We start from the raw sequence: 18,154 nt of genomic DNA, 5'->3' as shown, positions 1-18,154 counted from the left end.
ACACTTCTCCAAATTAAACCAGGAGCAGGAATTTTGGTCAAAAAGTTTTGCTCAGCATCAAGTCTTCTGAAGTCAAAACTCAATAGCCTTCCTTATCCCTGGATGCTTGACAGCAGGCAGTTTCAAGACTGGCTTCTTATTGTGTGTGCTCTTGCTTATTGTGTGTAGGTAGGTAAATGTAAAAGATTAACATTTTTCTTAACATTTTCTTTTTTTCTTAATAAAATAATGTAAGCTCGCAGTGTCTTTAAAATAAAAAACATTTTTTTTTTTTTTCCAGGCCACACTTATGGTTATTGTATGGGATACTGTTTCTCTTGAAGGCTCTACAGCTGAATTGTTTCCATAGAAACATTCTGCAGTTTATCTCTCTAAATGTCACACAGACAGACATTTATGTTAAAATCATTGCTAAATGGTGCACTCCTAGCTCTACCAGGTCTGTGGGACTGAGAGCTTATTCTCTGGAGAACTGTATGTCCTTCTTACGGATACTGCAAATCTAATTTGCAAAATATGAAGCATTACTTTAGAAAGCTTGTGCTGGGTATGTAAGGAGATGAATTTCGGCTGCCATCTGGAAACTGTACTCCAAGAGCACAGAGAGAACTGTTTGCTTCGTGACTAAGCATGCTGACTAACAGTCTGTGCTTTGACTGGCCCAGGTCAAAGTCTTACAGGGAAGTCTGTAAAACTCTCTTCTCGATGTCATGTGCAAGACTTTTTTACTCATTTGGTTTTGATTGTCACACAAGCCGAGGGGCTTTCCAGAGGAAAAGGCTCTGTTCTTTGGAAAAAAACACCTACTGTGTGCTGGATGCCCAGCCAGGATGCCTTGACCTGGTGGGAGAGCCCCTGCCCGAGGCACGGCCAGGACACGGCTTCGGGATGCCCACCGCCCCTCAGCCGAAAGGGACACCTCAGGAGCGAGGGGATCTGCGATGTCCCCCTCCTTCCCCCTCTGATAGCATTCCTGTCTTCAAACCGTGCCCAAGGTGCTGGGCACATGCTGCCTACGGAGCACCGGGGCCCGGGGCACCTCGCCTTCCAGGGTAGTACGGCCAAGGCTGAAGGCTGGGAAACGCTGTCTCTTCAGCTGCCTGTTAACACCGGAGTAGGGCAAGAAGGCTTTCATTACGCTGTGTGTGCTTAAATTTAAAACCTCTCCTCGCGTTTCCACCGCGGCGCCCCGGAGGAGCCACCACCGCCCTGCCGCATGACTTCTCCACGCAGCCCGGCCCCGCCGCCGCGCCGTCTGCCGCCCGCGGGGCCTCGGCTGGAGAAGGGGGCGTGGGTCCGCATCGTCCCCCGCCGGCTCGGCTCCGCTCCTCTCTTGGCCCGGGCAGCGAAGGGAGAGGAGGCGGGACGCAGCGAGGGGCGGTGCAGGCCCGGGCGCCAGGCCAGAGCGGCGGGGGAGGCCTGAGCGTGAGCGCGGCGGCGGCGGGGCTGGGGCGGAGAAGAGCGGGAGGCGAGGGCTGAGGCTGTGGCGGAGGGTCCGGGCGAGGGATCAGTCGGTGCGGGCTCATCGCCGGCCGCTTCCCGCCCCGTCGGCGGCGGGACGGGAGCGCTGTAAAAACTGCCGCGGGGGCCAGGCAGGGACGGGGCGCTGAGGAGGGGAAGGTGTCCAGCGGAAGCGCGGCTCTGTCATTACCTCTCAGGGCGAGCAGCCGGGCTGCCCGCCCGGACACCGCTCGCTGTCTGCAGCGGCGGCCCTGGCCCAGGGCCGGGCCTGCCCCGTCTACCCGCCGCCTCCTCCCTGCTCTGGGGCCTCCCTTGCGGAAGCCCGGGCGTGTCCGGGCGGCGACAGCGGAAGGAACATCGGTCCGTGTCCCTCTGTCCTTGGTGCGAGGGAGCACTTGCTGAGAATACTGCCCCGGGCACGGCTTTTTCATCTCAAGCAAGCGAAGAAACGGTTGTGTGGCAGCGGGTGAGGGGTTGCGGTGTTGAGTGAGAACAGCTCTGATGAGCCACCTGGGGACTAACAAGTCTCCTAAAATGAGGGTGAAAGTATCCACCGGTTATGACAGCTAGATGAGGGGAGATGCATGCAAATAAACTGATTGTGACATGCAGCCTGTAAAAATACCAGTTTAGTTAGATAAACAGCTTTATTCTGATCTTGACAGGGTAGGATTTTTCTTGAGTTGGAAGATCTGGAGACAGGCTTCTGGATTTGGTGCCTGCGGTGACTGAAGCAATGTGCTCCTCTTGCATTGAGCATTGAGCATTGCCGTTTTTTGTGCCTCTGTGCAAAGGAGGAAAATCGTGTCATGTTTTTTAGGAAACTGGGAAAGTACAGAGCACAACTTTCCAGTGAGGTAAACCAGTGAAGTTAGTAGGATAAGGGCAATATGTGCCAGGAAAATTCCATTATATTTCCTCTGTAGCATGGAAGATCCAAAGTACCCTTCAGTAAGGGCTACTTAGTAGGTAAAAAAGAAAAAATAACCCCCAACAAAACAAAAAACACAAACAAGAAGACTTTAATAACAATGGAATTACAGTTGTTTCTGCTTGAGTTTCAGATGCAACCAGTATCTTCTTATACCTTAGCAGCTTCAGTGAGTCCTTCTGGTTTGGCATTTGGTATTTTTAAACCTTTAAGCCATGTATGCTGGAAGTCAGTCTGGCAACACCTAAGATTATGGAGAAGCAGCTTTTAGTGGACTTGCTAAAACAATCTGATATGCACAGTATGTGCAAGCATATGGAAAAAATCAACTCAATTGTGTGCCTGATCATCATTTGCTCTTGACATTGAATCATAGAATCATAGATTATCTTGGAAGGTACCACTGGAGGTCATCTAGTTCAAATACCTATTTAAAGCAGTGCTGTCACCAAAGAGCAGGTTGCCCCAGGCCTTGTCCAGTTGAGCTTTCTCTTGAAGGCATTAGTATGGAGTTGAAAGTTTGGTCTGAAATTTAGCCAGATTTGGGGCTACGTGGCCCAAGCTGTGGAAGGGTACAGAGTTTTAAACAATCAGAGTGAAGCATACACTTCCTTGGTTAATCGGAGTTACGTTTCATTTCTATTCTTGGTGTCCTGGTTCTGGTTTTCCAGTTGTGCAAAAGGCTTCCATGTGCACAATATAGAGATTTTTGGAAGATAAAAAGCAAGCAGAAAAGTATATCGCCCCATAGCACACAGAGGTTCTCTTAGTAGATTGAAATAAAAGGCTGCTAACTACTTTAAATTTGAAAAGTTCTTAGTATGAACCTGCATAATGACTTTATTTTTTTAAAGGCTAAGGTATTGAGTCATTGATAGAGATGCAGTTGTAATCAGCTTTATTTCTATGTTCTTAAGAGCATAAAGTTTCATGTAAAACCCAGCTCTTGTGCTCTGTCCACTAAATGAATTAAATACACTCAGTGAATCACGTTTGATGGAGTGAAGATAGCTGAGAATAGCCTTTATCATCCTAATGTGTTCTTGTGTCAGTGTTTCTTAGCCCTTGGCGTCATTCTTTGAAGAAATCCCAGCATTTTTATTTGCACTTCTCAGTGTCTACAGGTCTCAGCAAAATCATACTGAGAAGAGTCTTAAATAAGGTAAAAACTTCTGGACGAGCTTATCCTCTAAGTAGGCAAGAAAGGTGAAGAGTAATGGAAAAAATAGATAGTAAGACAAATGGAAATACTTGTCCCACAGTACCCCCATGGTTTGTCTTCTAAATACAGGCCCTTTTTTTCTATTTTGTTTTGTTGGGTTCTTTCCGCCAGCGTACTCAAAAATATATTGTCAATTTTCAAGTGGAAAAAAATATAGAAACAGAATGTTTTTATTACTAATGGGATTGAACTTTTCAACTGCTAATGCAAATAATTAATTACAGCTGACCCTGATGGCGTTACTGAAACTGTAGATAAAAGCACAGCCTCAGCAGATGTAGTTCTTGTTCTCCTAAGGATTCTAGAAAAAGTAGAGGTAAAAGATAAAATCAGATGAAAGAATGTGCAGGAGCTCAGTTCTTCCTTTTGTGTGTAGTGTGTAGTCACAGCACCTCTTACAAGCCTTGGCAAGATTTCCACCATTCCATTTCAGCTGCTTTTTTCCATACAGTAGGTAGTACAACCTTCACTGGGGAATGTCAAACTGCATTAGGCTGTCATTTGATTCAGTATGAATAGCATTCCTTTGACAACAGGATTGCATGCACATCTCTTTAAATATGCCCCTTAATACTCATTAAATGTCCTGTTGCCATTTGAAGTTAAATTCCAAGCACTTTTCTTCCTTTTCTTCTATATAGTCTTTTACAGGTGGTGTTAAGATTATGTATGCAAAGGTCATGTTTCCTCAGAGCCATATTTTCTGTCAAATTCTTAATCCATATCAAAAGTGTGTATGTGCTGCTTCTGCCTCAAAATGATGTCCCAGTACAAAAAAAAAAAACAACCAACCAACCAAAAAACAGGGTATTATGGGATGGAAAAAACCTCAAACCTTTGCTTTTATACTTTAGTTATGTGAAATAAAAGAAACTTGAGAATAAATGAAACTTGTCAGAATAAATGAATCCTTATTCAGATTTCATATCAGCTAGTGCAATCCCTGTGGTTACTTTATGATAATGTATATATCCCACTGTGGCATCTACAGAATCTTTGTACCATTCCTAACTTCTAGGCTGTGGGGCTACAAATTTCTATAGCTTCTTCTGCCAATTAAGGCTTTACCTAACCCTGCTTTATATATCCCAGTTTCACCCCACTTTGACTGCAAGAATAAGGAACATTCTAGTAGAGTGTCTTCCTAAAGCATCAGATCTCGCTATAGCCACACAGATTCAAATCCTCTGAGTTAAAATTTACATTCATATTGTATGCTTTCAGAAATGCTTTGCTGTGAAGCTTATTATGAAGCACACAATACTGATTAATTTTTTTTGAGCATCTGTTCCTAAGTTACATTTACATTGTATAGCTGCTTTTCATGGGATTCCACAGTATCATTTGTGGCTCTTCACAGCATTGAGGAGATTGATAGGTTTCTTTAAGTTTCAGATTGCTGAACTAGGCTTGTATTATTTAATACTCCACATGTTTAATTCTCTGTTTTCAGAATCTGTCAGGACCAGTATCAAAACAACTCCACAAGAAGAGACACCATCAGAACAAACATGAACACTGGGAAAGCTTACAGTACCTTTAACAGCAGCAATGGAACAGATCTAGCTATTGGCTTTACCTCTTCCACAGTAGCTGTTCTTTTATTCGGGACAAACTTGGTGCCCGTTAAGAAATTTGATACTGGCGATGGTAAACTTACTTTCATTCTTTTGTTGGTTTTGGTATTTTTGCTAATAGGAATAGTATTTACCAGCAAACATGAGAATTTCTATGGCCAGAGTTATAAATATCATCACAGCCTTCATACATAGGGCATGTTTTTAATTTTCTTTTCTATTGTTAGGGTAAAAAGTAATGTGTTGGTTCAGGATGTGGCAAAACTCAAGAAGAGCCTTTTTGTGTGTTTTTGTGAACTTTTAGAAGTAGTCATGTGCATTTCATGAGCATTTCACAGTGGGAAGTGAAATGCCCTTTTTTTACACCCTTTTGGGGATTCTCAAATGCATACAGTAAACGCCCACTGTAGAAGTTCTGGGACTTTGGAGTATTATTATCCTTTCAGTTATGAATCTAACATAGGGCTTGTGTTAACTTTGCCCAGCAAAGGTTCTTTTACAGCTGTGTCTATACAAAAAGTGCATGATAAGGAAGAGGTTGACTAAATTCTTAGATCTAAGAGGTATCTAAAGTGCATTTTTTAATATATTGCATCGTGGTTCCCTGAAATTCACAAAGGAGGTTGCCACCTTTAACTTTTTTCTGTACTATTTTATCTAAAACATAGTAAGTTACACGTGCAGTATTCTACAAGTTCTTTAGTGTGTGCACTTGGATTCTTCCACAGGCATGTTCTTCCAGTGGGTCCTCTGTGCCTCTGTATGGATAGTTTCTTTGGTGGTCAATTTAATCCAGAATTGTCCCCGGTTTTGGCCTCTGGCCATGGTTGGGGGTTTCGTGTGGGCAACAGGTAAGGATAAAGAGGTTTTGTTTCTTGAAACACAGAGTAATTCTAACTCTTCATGAAATAAATACTGAGTAAAAGTTTCCTAAAGAGAAGGTGGTAGCTACTTCACTTTTTAAAATCTTGGCATTAATGGAGCAATTGCTTATAAGCAAATATATAGAAAACTTTATTTTGGTTTTTATTTATTTATTTATTTTATTTATTTATTTTATAAGCAGCAAATTCATAACAAAAATAAATTTCGTAGTAGTGTTTAGGAAAAATCTGTATTCAATATATTTATTTTAAAAAACCACAAAAACAGAAAAAAACCACCAAACCACAAAAAACCCTATCTCCTACCACAATGTAGTGACCATAAATGTCTTTGCTTTCTGAAGAATTACAGCATTTAAATTAAATATATGCAAGATCACAGTCTGTTTTTAAACTGATTCTAACTTTGGTGTTTTTTGTATTTCAGGCAATATTACAGTTGTCCCTATTGTTAAAACTATTGGCTTGGCTCTTGGTCTTTTGATATGGGCTTCTTTTAATTTGCTAATGGGGTGGGCAAGTTCAAGGTGAGTGCTTTTAAATATTAAGTCATACAGAATTAATGTTCCCAGGTCTTCATTCATAACTGCAAGGAAATCACTGTCACCAATAAACAGGACTTGTAATATATATAAGATCTTTTTTCTCTCTTAATGAAAAGTCCTCAGGTTAATTATTTTATCTTTTGGAATTCACTTCAATAGGAAGAATCCCCAGTAATGCTCCTTAACATAACTGAGTGAATAAATAATGTATTTGTTAATGTAAAACTAGTATGCTGTTTGTATTTTTTCTTCTACAGCATGGGCTAATAAAATAATTAAACTTCCTTTTTTGAATACCCAGATTAAAAATACTGTGCACATTAAATCAGTTTAAAGACTAAACAGACGTAGCAAGCCAACTGAAGCTGTTCCAATATGGCGAATACAAACTTCAGCAGAATTATTTTCAATGGTAAAAATTTCCAGGACTGGGTTATAATTTAACTGTTTGAATGTAGTCAGTGCAACTAAGTGAAGCTGGTTAAATATTCCAGGTTTGGTTGGTTTGGACTTGACCCAGAAGAGGTATCAAGACCAACCTTAAATTCAGTTGGAGCTGGACTTTCAGTACTAAGGTAAAAAATTATTCTTATAATAGTTTTCTGTAATGTAAAGTATGTGTTTAATAACCACTGGGACAATTGAATTAGTAGGCATATTTATTGTAGGGGTTTTTGCAAATTGATTTACTGCAGAATTCGTGAGCCAGCTATACCTGTTTGGTCAGTGTTGTATTTCAGAATAGAAACATGTGACATCCAGTACTGTGGTGAAATGGTTATCCATCAACACAGAAATACATGTTAATTGTGCATGTTCCAGGCAAAGCAGTGGTGCTCTGATTGTCTCTCTAGCTAGGTTATTATAATGGGTCACTTTCCTTAAATTGTGTGAGGGAGGAAAAATTGACCAAAAACTGGTGAAAAAACCTCTGTGAGATTTCTGATCTGACTTAAGTCAGGAGCTTCCTCTCAAGTGTACAATACACTGCAGGACTCTGTCCTGCATCCTTTGCAGGCCATGAAAAGCCAGAGGCTTCCATTACCCCGTGTCCTTAATAGCTCCCTGTCTTGTAAATTTTAAGCCACACTTAAGACTTGCAAACAGTGGCTCCCCTGGGGATCTTCAGAAGTAATTCTACTCTTGTTTTTTGTGTTAATGTTTGTACGTGTGCACCTTTTGGCCCAAATACAGAGGAAAAGAGGGGTTTATTATATAGCAATGTTCTTGTTCAACTTGGTGCCTAGGAGTGTTTTTCTAGGAAAATAACAATGGCCTTAAATCACAGGGGCAGTAGGCTTGCTCTAAGTGTGTTAAGCAGCAGATGCATGGAATGCCTCTGAGATGAAAGAAGGGTGTTAAGAACATGGAAATGATGGCTTTATTCTTGGTTCCAGGAGAGACTATCAGGAGAGACCTGCTGCCTTAAATTAATGGGTTTCCACTCGTCTAAGAGTCCATAGCTTTGTAGCATGTGATTTTATGAGGTAGTCACAAAATGGTAGCAGTACTGCTATTCCTGCCTGATGAATTTGTTCAGCTCACCACCTGCTTCCTGCCTGTTTCTGAGAGACCATGCAGAAGTCATTAGCAGGGGAAAAGATCCTGACCAAACATGTTTTCCTGGCAAGCTGAACAAAGCCAGTGTATGTTGCACTGAAGGGCTCAGAAGCCTGTATTTCATTTTAGCTTCCTGTGTGGAACCTGTATAGGTTTGTCTGGTCCCCCTGGAGGAAACTGACAACCTTTTTATCTGTCTTTATTCCTTCATTAGGAGATGAATCAATCTTCACACTGGGACCTTGTGTTTACAGAAAGAGTTATGAGAAGGAATTCCTAAATCATTAAAATATCTTTTCTAAAAATAAGAAGCAAATCCTGTCAATTCTGATTACATGTATTTACCTGGTCTCCTGGAGCTGGGGATACAAGTAATAATGTTACTGTTTCTTCATTTTTTTCACCTAATGCACTGGAGTGCAACTGATCAACACCCCTTCTCCTTCCAGATATGCATGAGGTCCCGAAGGATCAGTATTGCCTCATTCACATAAGATAGAAGACCAAAACCTAACTTTTTCATTGAGCACAGAGCCAATTCTGCACAGGTTTCAGCTGTTAATTTAGAATTTTCATGCATTTTCATTCATTCATGTATGTATGGTTTAGTACAAAAGGGCACTGTTAACTTACACAGTTGTCATTGATACATGGTTGTAACTACTCATTGTAGAAAGGAGATATCTCAGTTCCAGTGTGTGGAAGAGATATCTGTAAAGTGAAACAAGTGCTAACTTACTTACTTAAGTAGTTTCTTAAAACTGTTAAAAGCAATTGCATGCTTAAAATATATTGAAGTGACACTAGAGTAATAATGAAAATGATGTAATATGCCTCCAAATATAACTTTTCTCTCTGAAGACTGTTATGTCCTTATGAGCTGAAATGATATTTGTTGGTGTTTCTTTTCTCTTCTGAGTGCTGTCATATTTCTTTTTATAAAAACCGAAGTTCAGAGTTCTCCAGCTTCATTAGAAAGCACACCTTTACTAAGAGAAACTGTAAGTAATATACAGTTGTTTTATTAAAGCAGTAAAAGTATATATCCATTTATAAACAAAAAAAAATTGCTTCATGTTAACAGAGCTGCTACGATATATGGTAGACTATGTAAAACTATGTAAATATACATCAGTTGTTTTGTGAATCTTGTATATACAGTCAAATGTGAACAACAAGTTTTTCCAAGTATTCTTCCTCTATTGTTAGCTTTAAATGGCTTAGAAGTCCTTTTTCATTATGACAGAGGTTATTTAAAAGACAGAATTTGTTATCTTCCTGTTCTGATAAGAGAAAGCAATTTTTATTAAAACCTGACTATAAAACTGCAATGGTGCTTAGGTGAAAGGCAGCAGTGTATAATTCCTATCCACCAGATTTTTGCCATAAAGCCAGGAGACTGGCAAGAGTCTCAGCATCAGCTGTGGCACAAGATGGAAGCCAAGGAGGTCTGCAGATCTGACTGCTGCTCCTTTGGGATTTCAAAGTAGGCAACAGCTGAAGAGCAATAGGATCCTACTACCAGTGTACCTTACACTTGTAGGTCAGTGATGCATCAGAATTCAGGTTCTACCTGAACAGAGAGCCCTGCAGAATTTCCTAGCTGTGCTCAATGCTCCCAAGAGATTCCAGTCTACCAGAGCAAATTGCAGAAGGCAGTCTGATTGCAGGATTAGAATAAAAGCACACTACAACTTCTATGCTGCAGACAGAGGGTTTAATTTCCCTGTTTGTAAATAATCTTAATATTCTGATAGGAATACCAGACCTACCAACAAAAGGCAAAACATTATAAATAAAACCTTTATGTTAAATTCATCAAATGTTATATTCATCAAATTTAAGGAAGGATGAGTTTTGAAAGTCTGGTCTGCTTGCAAGCAGATTAAAAAAAAACATAGTAGTGAATAAACTGTTAGTGTAGTGCACTTAAAATCTGCATCCAAATGCGTATCTGTGAATTTTGTGGTAGGTAGATCCAATTGCTAGTTTTATTTTAAAAATAAATATTTCTCCTTTCTTTTCAGTATTTCTGTAAATTCCTTTTGTTTCTCCTTCCATTTTAGTTTTATTTTCTTAGAACAAAACTATCCTGTTTAATACAGTATTTGTGATTTTTAAACAAAAAACTAAAATAACTGGTAAACTTGAGTGAAAACTGTTTGTTTTTTAGTCTATTAATGTTTCTGAAGATATTGCTGATGACTTATGGGTGAACAGACTTTCTCCAGGAAAAAAGAGACTCATGTAAGTTATTAACAGTTTTTTTACAGGTATGGGCCAAGCAGCCAGAGAAAGTAGTTGAACATAATATAGGAATAGAATTTCATGTCCTATGGTTTTCCTAGGACAGTCATGCATTTATAAATAGCAGTTGTTAAGGTAGTGGTATAGTATGCATATCTGTATATGAATAACTGCTCAACTAATTAGATTATTTCCTTACAGCATTCAATGTGCTTTACCTTACCAATTAGATATTGGCTACTGCTGCTAAAGAACAATATTTGGAAAGTAAATAGCAATAACAAGTAATTACAGAGCTGGTTTATTGTTACCTGGTTGCTTAGCAGTCTGGCATAGCAGGAGCCTGTGTTAATAGTGTGTTTCCAGGGGTGGATTCCAAGTGAATACATCTGGAGAAGGCATAGCAGTATGGTAAGAAAACAGATTGGATGCAGTCAAGAACACAGTGATTTGGAGGCAGAGAAGGGGACCAAGGAGGCAATGAACACATGAATAGTTAAAGAATATGCAGACTGCAGCAGTGAAGCTGAGAGTGAGAGCATTTTAACTAGCTCTGCTTTTGGGAAATTGTAGTTAACTTATGTCATTAATCTAGACTGCAGGCTCTTGGGGCAAGAATTGTCTGTGTTACTTGGCCACAAAGTATAGGAAAACTAAGTTACTGAGTTGAAGCATTTCTATACTAAAAATAAAAACGTGCTAAAATGTGTTGCTTTTGTAGTGTTGCAAGTAATTTTCCTATGATATACAGTCTTGAACTGTGATACTGGACTTGTCTTAAGTATCTTGTCTACTTCCCTAATTAATCCTAGGTTGTTTTCCCTGCTTTTCCTTTCTTTTTAGAGGATGTAGCCTGGCTGTAGTAGCTGGAATACTATATGGTTCCAGTTTTGTACCAGTACTCTATATCAAGGACCATGGAAGAAGAAATGAAACTATATATGCAGGAGCAAGTCAATTTGGTAAAGGCTAATAAGTCACTTTTACTTTATTTCATCAGTATATTGTGGTCTCCTGCTTTTGTAAAAATTTTTTTAAAAGAAAGAGAAAATATTGGTATGCCTGGGATTATACCATGACAGCTTGTCAGTTCTGCACCATGTTATATATTGTCATAATCATACAGTACCACCACTCTCTTTGTCCCATAGGTGAATTACACCACTAAAAGCTCAATGAGAAACACCTCAGGATGCTACGCTTAACTCATTGTATTTCATGTTTTGGGAAGCAGATAGCACTCTAAAAATACAGAGTTCATATACCTGGCACATGAAGTAAACAAAGGAGACTCCATTTGAACACAAGAGAGAATTTTTTCACCATGAGGACAGTCAGACAATTGGGGAGAAGTGGTGGATTCCTGCACCTTGGAAAGTTTTAAGTCTCAGCATAACAGGGTGCTGAGGCTCCTCACATAAGCAATAATATAAGGGTTGGAGCTGATGATCCCTGCTGTCTCTTCCCACCTGGCACACTGTGATTCTATGAAGGGCGCAAGCCAAATTAATTGGCAAATTAATACATCACTAAAGAAAAGAGGAGAAGATTCATATTTGATGAACACAAAAGATACATAACAACATAAGTAATTAAATTAAATTAATTCAGTTTCTGAATTGGAGATCTTTTAACATAAGCCTAATCACCAATTTTAAACATTTCCCAGAAACATTTTCCTTAAGATTTAGTGTACAGTTATATCAGGTAATAACAGCAGCAGTTTAAGAGCAAAGTATTGGTGAAACTGCATGGTGTTGCCATTAAGAAATTATGTCCCATGCAATTTATCTTCAGTACTGCAACTTATATATTCCTCAGCTAGACAAAACAGATAGTATAATTACTACAGCTGCCTTTCCTGTTGAGGATACACAACTCAACAGACAGAGATAGAGATCACCTTGCTACATACTTCTGCTTTACCATGTTGGAAATGCTCATATCAGCACATACCAAGTCCATAAAGGATTTATTATTTTTAATTATTATAGTGACCAGAATTGCAATACACTCTTTAAGATCTCTATGCTGGTTTTTTAGCCTCACCTGAGGATTTTCTTAAATTTTTAATAAAGTAATTCAGTAGTTTGACAAACAGGGTTCCAAACAGAGCAATTCATGGAAATGTAAAACAGCTTGTGATAAATGCTAGGACTTAGTTAATTTTTAATAGATGTGTGATAGACCAAATCTATCCCCAGTCAGACTGACAGCTGTGTTTGTCACAATCACAGTTGAATTTGAGTTGCTGGCAGGAGTACCTTATGTATTTTTTTTCTATGTCAATACAACCAGTGCTTAGTTAAAATCAGTAACTGATGTTTGAGACTAATAGAATATTTTTAATTTCTCTTTCAGATTTAGATTATGTTTTTGCACACTTCAGTGGAATATTTCTTACAAGTACTATCTACTTTTTGATCTACTGTGCAGTCCGGAAAAATAAACCTAGTGTTTATCCCCAAGCCATATTGCCAGGTATGAATATTTTCTAAATTAGCAGTTAATTTCAGTTACTTCTGAGCATTTTGCAGTGGTTAGTTCTAGTTGAACTGTTGTGTGTTGAAATTGTAGTTTGCCTTTCAAATCTCTTCATTTGACTTTTTGGCTTTTTTGAAAGATTGTTCCTATTAGGGTAATTAACTGAGGTTAAGAAACATTGATAAATTTTGTTCTAATTTCAGATTAGACGACATTGCATTTGATGAGTTTTCAAAAACTCACTGACAGAGCGGAGAGTACATTGCACAGAAAATAGTGAGCTTCAGTTCATTTTCTGCTTTAGCTGGAGTAGCTGATTTATCCCTTGAGCTTTAGTTTAAATTATCAGAGCCATCTTGTTAAAGTAGTTAATGTACTAAAATGCATATATACACTTTGTCTATAAATGTTCCACAAATTGCTGTCTTTACCTTGCTGTACATGTTTTTTCTGTGGATTTATTTTTCTAGGATTTGTTTCTGGTGTGCTTTGGGCAATAGCCAATTGCTGCTGGTTCATGGCCAATCATTATCTCAGTGCTGTGGTCAGCTTTCCAATAATTACTACAGTAAGTATATAAAAATAATTTTTGTGACTAGAATTAAAAGGGAAGCCTTTTTTCCCTCCTCATTTTTAGAATTAAGTTGAAATGATGTGTCTAGAGCATTTTAAATAAGACTATACATTCCCTTTTAGGCTTGTTTGTGCTAGCCTTTGATTTTTTAGGAACATACATGACTGTGACAAGCACAATCTTTGTCAATGCCAAGCATAAAAACACCAGAATTGAAAGTGAGTCTTCCGGTTATATGAAAGCCAGAGCTCTGTCTCAATATGAAATAGTAAATTAAAGTGATTAAAAGAAGGAGCTTGTTACGCTTTCATCCCCACAAGTACATTTCGTTTTGCATGCTTTTATTTGTGACTTTTAATCTCTAGCAGACATTTTTCTTAATTAAGTCGGGTATTTTTTTCTTTCACAGTTCCTGAATACACAGAACAGATTATGTATTGCTGAAAGAAATGTTCTTATGCAAATGATGGAAAATAGTGTTGGCCTGTTTTATGTGGCTTATTCCCATTTATGATACTGTACCTTTAAAGCACTCTTAATTACCAGAAGCTGCATAAATTCCATCACTAGGTAAAAATAAACTTTGCCTTTAGTCTCTTGCCAGTCTATTAGATGGTGCTGCAGAGGTGGATAACTTCTGATAAATGGGAGTTTGTAAATACCAAAACCAAAGTTTTGCTGAACAGCTGTATTTTTTTTGAAGCAAACTAATGGAACAACATTATAGGGATTAAGATTTTCCTCAAGATGCAGTAAATCAGAATATACTCTGCAGTATGCAATGAGAGTAAAGACTTGGGATCATTCTAATTAAAAGTTGAAGGATTAATGGAAAGCAGCTTTAGTAACTTAGTTATCAGCATGGCTAAAGGGAAGGATATAAAATCACAAAATGAAAAATGTAAGGAGAGCATTTATGAGAAACTGGACCACAGTTTTGAAACTACTGCTGTACTTGATCCTAGAGAGGATTCATCCCATCCCTGTAACAATTTATTTCATTTTTAAATGCATTCTTTTCAATGAATACATCATCAAGAAAGTAAAGCAACACCTTAGCTATTATTTGGGTTACAGTTGGTAATTTCCCTAGGAAGCAGCACCCACAAATACATTCAGTATGAGTAACTCTTTCCTGCTGTCCTGAATCTGTGTCCTATCAGCTGTACTGAGGATGGAGGGAGGAAGATCACTGTCCAAACAGCTGTCAAGTTTCAGAGAGCAGTGCTAGTGGAAAGCATTAACAGAGACTGTTTTCACTTCATATTCAGATAATATTTTCTCATCAGTCATGAAAATGCAGATCACTGCTTCCCTGGGGGAAAACTGAATTACAGGGAGTGCCTGGAAATTACCGTTGTGAATCACTGTTTACTGTTAGATAGGAAATTTGTACAACATCCCAGATTATCAGTCTTCCTAGCCTGTTTGTCTTGCTGGCTTTGTACTTTGTCCAGATGCTTGCTGTAGAAGAAATATATTTATGTTCTAGTCTCTTGATATGAGTGATAAAATTAAATTTTGTCCAACTAGTTAGTCATGTTATTAAAGGAAATGTTAGGAATATCCACAGTAGCTGTCAATAAATGTGAATAGTTCTTTGAAATGTGGCAACATTGTAGACTGTAGTTTGGACTAAAGTGTGGCGTATTTTGTGAAGCTTACCAGAAGAATACATAACTGCCAGTGCAGACTCCACAGTGTAAATTAGAAAAAATGTCCCTTGTCTGAAAAAAAAAGACTCTCTTTTCTCTTTAGCCCTTCTTTAAGCTTTTATTGTGTTTTACTTGGTAAAGATTTCAGTGATGTTTTTACTTTTGCCTATGAGTGCTGTAATTATACAGAATGGAAAGGCCTAAATAAGTTATCCAGACAAAACTTGGCTGCCCTGAGAACAATAATGACAAGGTGGTACATTTTAATGAAATGGTGTAATGTACAAATGAATCTTACTCTTTAGGGTCCTGGCCTGATTGCTGCATTGTGGGGAGTCCTTGTATTTAAAGAAATAAAGGTAATCTTATTAGGTTTCTTACCTAGTCACTCTCACTTGTCTCTAGCTTGAGGAACAGCAGAACTTGGTATACAGCTGTACCTCTTAGATTTGTCCTCCTTACAAGTATTATATTATGAAGATGAAAGTCATATAATGCAATACTAAGTTTTCCAAGCAAAATGAAGAATTGTGAGCAATTTTAACAGGAATGAAGGTTTGAGTTCTGGAAGAGTATCTAACTGTATGAGCAGCAGGGGTAGGAAACTAAGACTGTACCAGGGCCAGGAGGGAGGAGGATACCAAGCACAACCTGAAAACATCTTCATTTCAGCCAGTTCTGTCAGTGGGGGCCGCAGAATGAGGAGTTGTCTGAGTAGTGACATAGTCAAGCAGATTAGACTTCTAATGTAAGATTTACCCAAGAACCAAAAAATGAGATGGGGGTTAATTGACCTTCTTAATTATAGTGTAATGGAGAGGTCCCAAACTGGTATGGTAATGATTGCCTTGAACAGGCTAATTTAGTCTACTGGATGTTAACATATGTGGCAGAAATTCTTTTTCTAGTGGCATTTGACACACTAAACGTTTGAAGCGTAAACCTCAAGTTCCCTTAGCTAATCTCTCCAAGATCAATAGGTACTGAATTTGCCATTAGAGATCATCTTTCCCAATATTTTTGATGACTATGTAAAATATGTTAGCATCAGAAGACAGAAGTTCTCTCTCTCCTACTGCAGTTTAATGTTGCTCTTCGTCCCTGGAGACATTTAAAAAGCGACTCGATATGGCACTCAGTGCCATAGTCTAGTGACTGTGGCGGTAGTTGATCAAGGGTTGGACTCGATGATCTCTGAGGTCCCTTCCAACCCAGCCTATTCTATGATTCTATGATTATCCAAAATCCTGATTCACCAAATCTTTCGTCCTTTTAACATATTTCTAGAATAGTCTCTACCTAAGTGCTTACTACTTAAAAATTACCTGAAAATAGACAATGACATTTAAATATACTTTAAAATATGCTAAATCAATTTTGTGAGCATTTTAATAAATGTATGGCATCATAGATTGTGTCTATTTTGTGTCTTTTGAGCAGAAAATATGTTACTAGCATATGAAGTTAAATAGTATCAAATTTACCTGTTTCAGGTAATGGAATTTTTTTTTTTTTCAGTGAAAAAGAACCCTACTTCTTGATTTATTTTTTTTTCAGTGGGTCTGTATGACAGTATGATATTTTTCTTTTTCTCTTCTTTTGGCTATCCAGGGACTGAAAAACTACTTACTACTCTCACTAGCGTTTTGCGTCATTATTGCTGGATCACTCTCCACGGCTTTTTCTAAAGTTTGAAAGGATCTTCTCGACCAGTAGATGGTGCTACGGTTCAATACAGTCAGAAATACAGTATAGGTATATCACAGTATGTAATAATTTTGAAAACATATGTCCAACATTTACCCCAACTTGCTTCAGGCAGGTGAAAATGAAAACCTTTGCTAAATGTTCCCATTTGTCATGGAAAAAAATCTGGAAATTTTTGTTTCTGCCTTTATTGGAACAATAGGAATGTAAAAGGATTTTATTAAATAAAGCTGAATAATTTTATAGTTACTCATTATTTCTTTCTGATACTAAACTTCATGTCATCATAAATTGGAATTCACTGTTCTGACGGTGGATAAAGGGATTTTAATTCTTATTCTGTAATGCTGTATGCGTTTGCAAGCTGATTTGTTTTATTAACATTGTTTTACTGACTTGAACATTAAATGTCTCTTGGAATATTCTATATGGAACTGATACATATAAATACGTGAAGCATTTTTTATTTAGAAGCATTATACTTCAAAGTCATCTGTTTACATAAAAATATTAGCTTCCAAACAATTCAGAATTTTAACGGAAATAATTGAATAAAAGCTGATGTAAAATAACTTGTGTTTTCTGATAAACTGTTTATTTGCAAGAATATTGTGTAGAAGTCTTGACCAGGATATTAATGGTTGGGGAAAGTTGGGGTTGTTTGTTCTGTGGAACTTTGTAAGTAAACATTACATTTATCTGATTTGTGGTGTTGCAGTATGAGCTAACTATGTAGTTCAAAGTTTGTTTCCATATTGCATTTTGAGAGCATTTTTGAATACTTACTTTTTTCTGTGTAGAATCTTCAAATTTTTAAAGTTACATTTGTCAATGTTTATTAACTGAAGTGTCATGCTAAAACTACCTTATCATTGTTCTACCCAAAGCAGTGTCTTCCATATGTAAATAATTTCTGACAGTTGCTGACTAACTTGTTTCTTTTAAAAAAGAAGTAAATTAAAGAAGTAGGTTTTGCAACACTTTTAGGCAAACTTACCAGCTTCTAACTACATGTCCTGCTAGAAAACCTTGACAGCCAAAGGAAAGTCCCTGTATGGAATGTTGCATCCACTGTTCCATGAACACCACTAATGTGGAGAGCTATTTGTTTTCTTATTCATGGTATCTAAACTTTGTATGTGCAAAGCTGCTGTCTGCACCTCTCCTTAGTCTTTCCTTCAGACAACCCCAGCTTCTGCAGTCTTCCCTTGTTTGCTCTGTGCTCAGAATTTTTATCTCCCTTTCTTGAACTCTGGCTAAGTGATCTGTCTTGATCTGTCTACAGAATGTAGACATGGCAGTCAGAC

The 18,154-nt window shown here is 38.1% G+C and overlaps 1 protein-coding gene across 4 annotated transcripts; it reads left to right on the top strand.

Moving 5' to 3' along the window:
• The first annotated feature begins 834 nt into the window (after positions 1 to 834).
• On the top strand, positions 835 to 17,377 carry TMEM144 (transmembrane protein 144). 4 transcript variants are annotated; one of them, XM_030449791.1, is made up of 12 exons: positions 835 to 1,052; positions 5,068 to 5,264; positions 5,920 to 6,042; positions 6,503 to 6,602; positions 7,115 to 7,195; positions 9,100 to 9,181; positions 10,354 to 10,427; positions 11,271 to 11,389; positions 12,789 to 12,908; positions 13,382 to 13,479; positions 15,446 to 15,499; positions 16,752 to 17,377. In XM_030449791.1, exons 1-12 carry the CDS (start codon positions 889 to 891, stop codon positions 16,833 to 16,835), a joined length of 1,296 nt encoding a protein of 431 aa, XP_030305651.1. In that variant the 5' UTR covers positions 835 to 888; the 3' UTR covers positions 16,836 to 17,377. The 4 variants fall into 4 exon arrangements, with proteins under 4 accessions (XP_030305651.1, XP_030305652.1, XP_030305653.1 ...); XM_030449793.1 differs by lacking the exon at positions 835 to 1,052 and adding an exon at positions 1,377 to 1,425; XM_030449794.1 differs by lacking the exon at positions 835 to 1,052 and adding an exon at positions 1,622 to 1,927.
• Positions 17,378 to 18,154: the final 777 nt, after the last annotated feature.

The sequence above is a fragment of the Calypte anna genome, chromosome 4A (genome assembly GCF_003957555.1).
Source record: "Calypte anna isolate BGI_N300 chromosome 4A, bCalAnn1_v1.p, whole genome shotgun sequence".
NCBI lineage: Eukaryota > Metazoa > Chordata > Aves > Apodiformes > Trochilidae > Calypte > Calypte anna.
Note: the sequence above shows the minus strand (reverse complement) of the source record. Positions and strands in the feature narration are given on the sequence as shown.

Coding starts and splice junctions, on each gene's coding strand:
- TMEM144 (XM_030449791.1), top strand. CDS start 889: ATGCCCACCGCCCCTCAGCCGAAAGGGACACCTCAGGAGCGAGGGGAT. Junction 12,909..13,381: donor TCCCCAAGCCATATTGCCAG/GTATGAATATTT, acceptor TTATTTTTCTAG/GATTTGTTTCTGGTGTGCTT. Junction 13,480..15,445: donor GCTTTCCAATAATTACTACA/GTAAGTATATAA, acceptor CTTACTCTTTAG/GGTCCTGGCCTGATTGCTGC.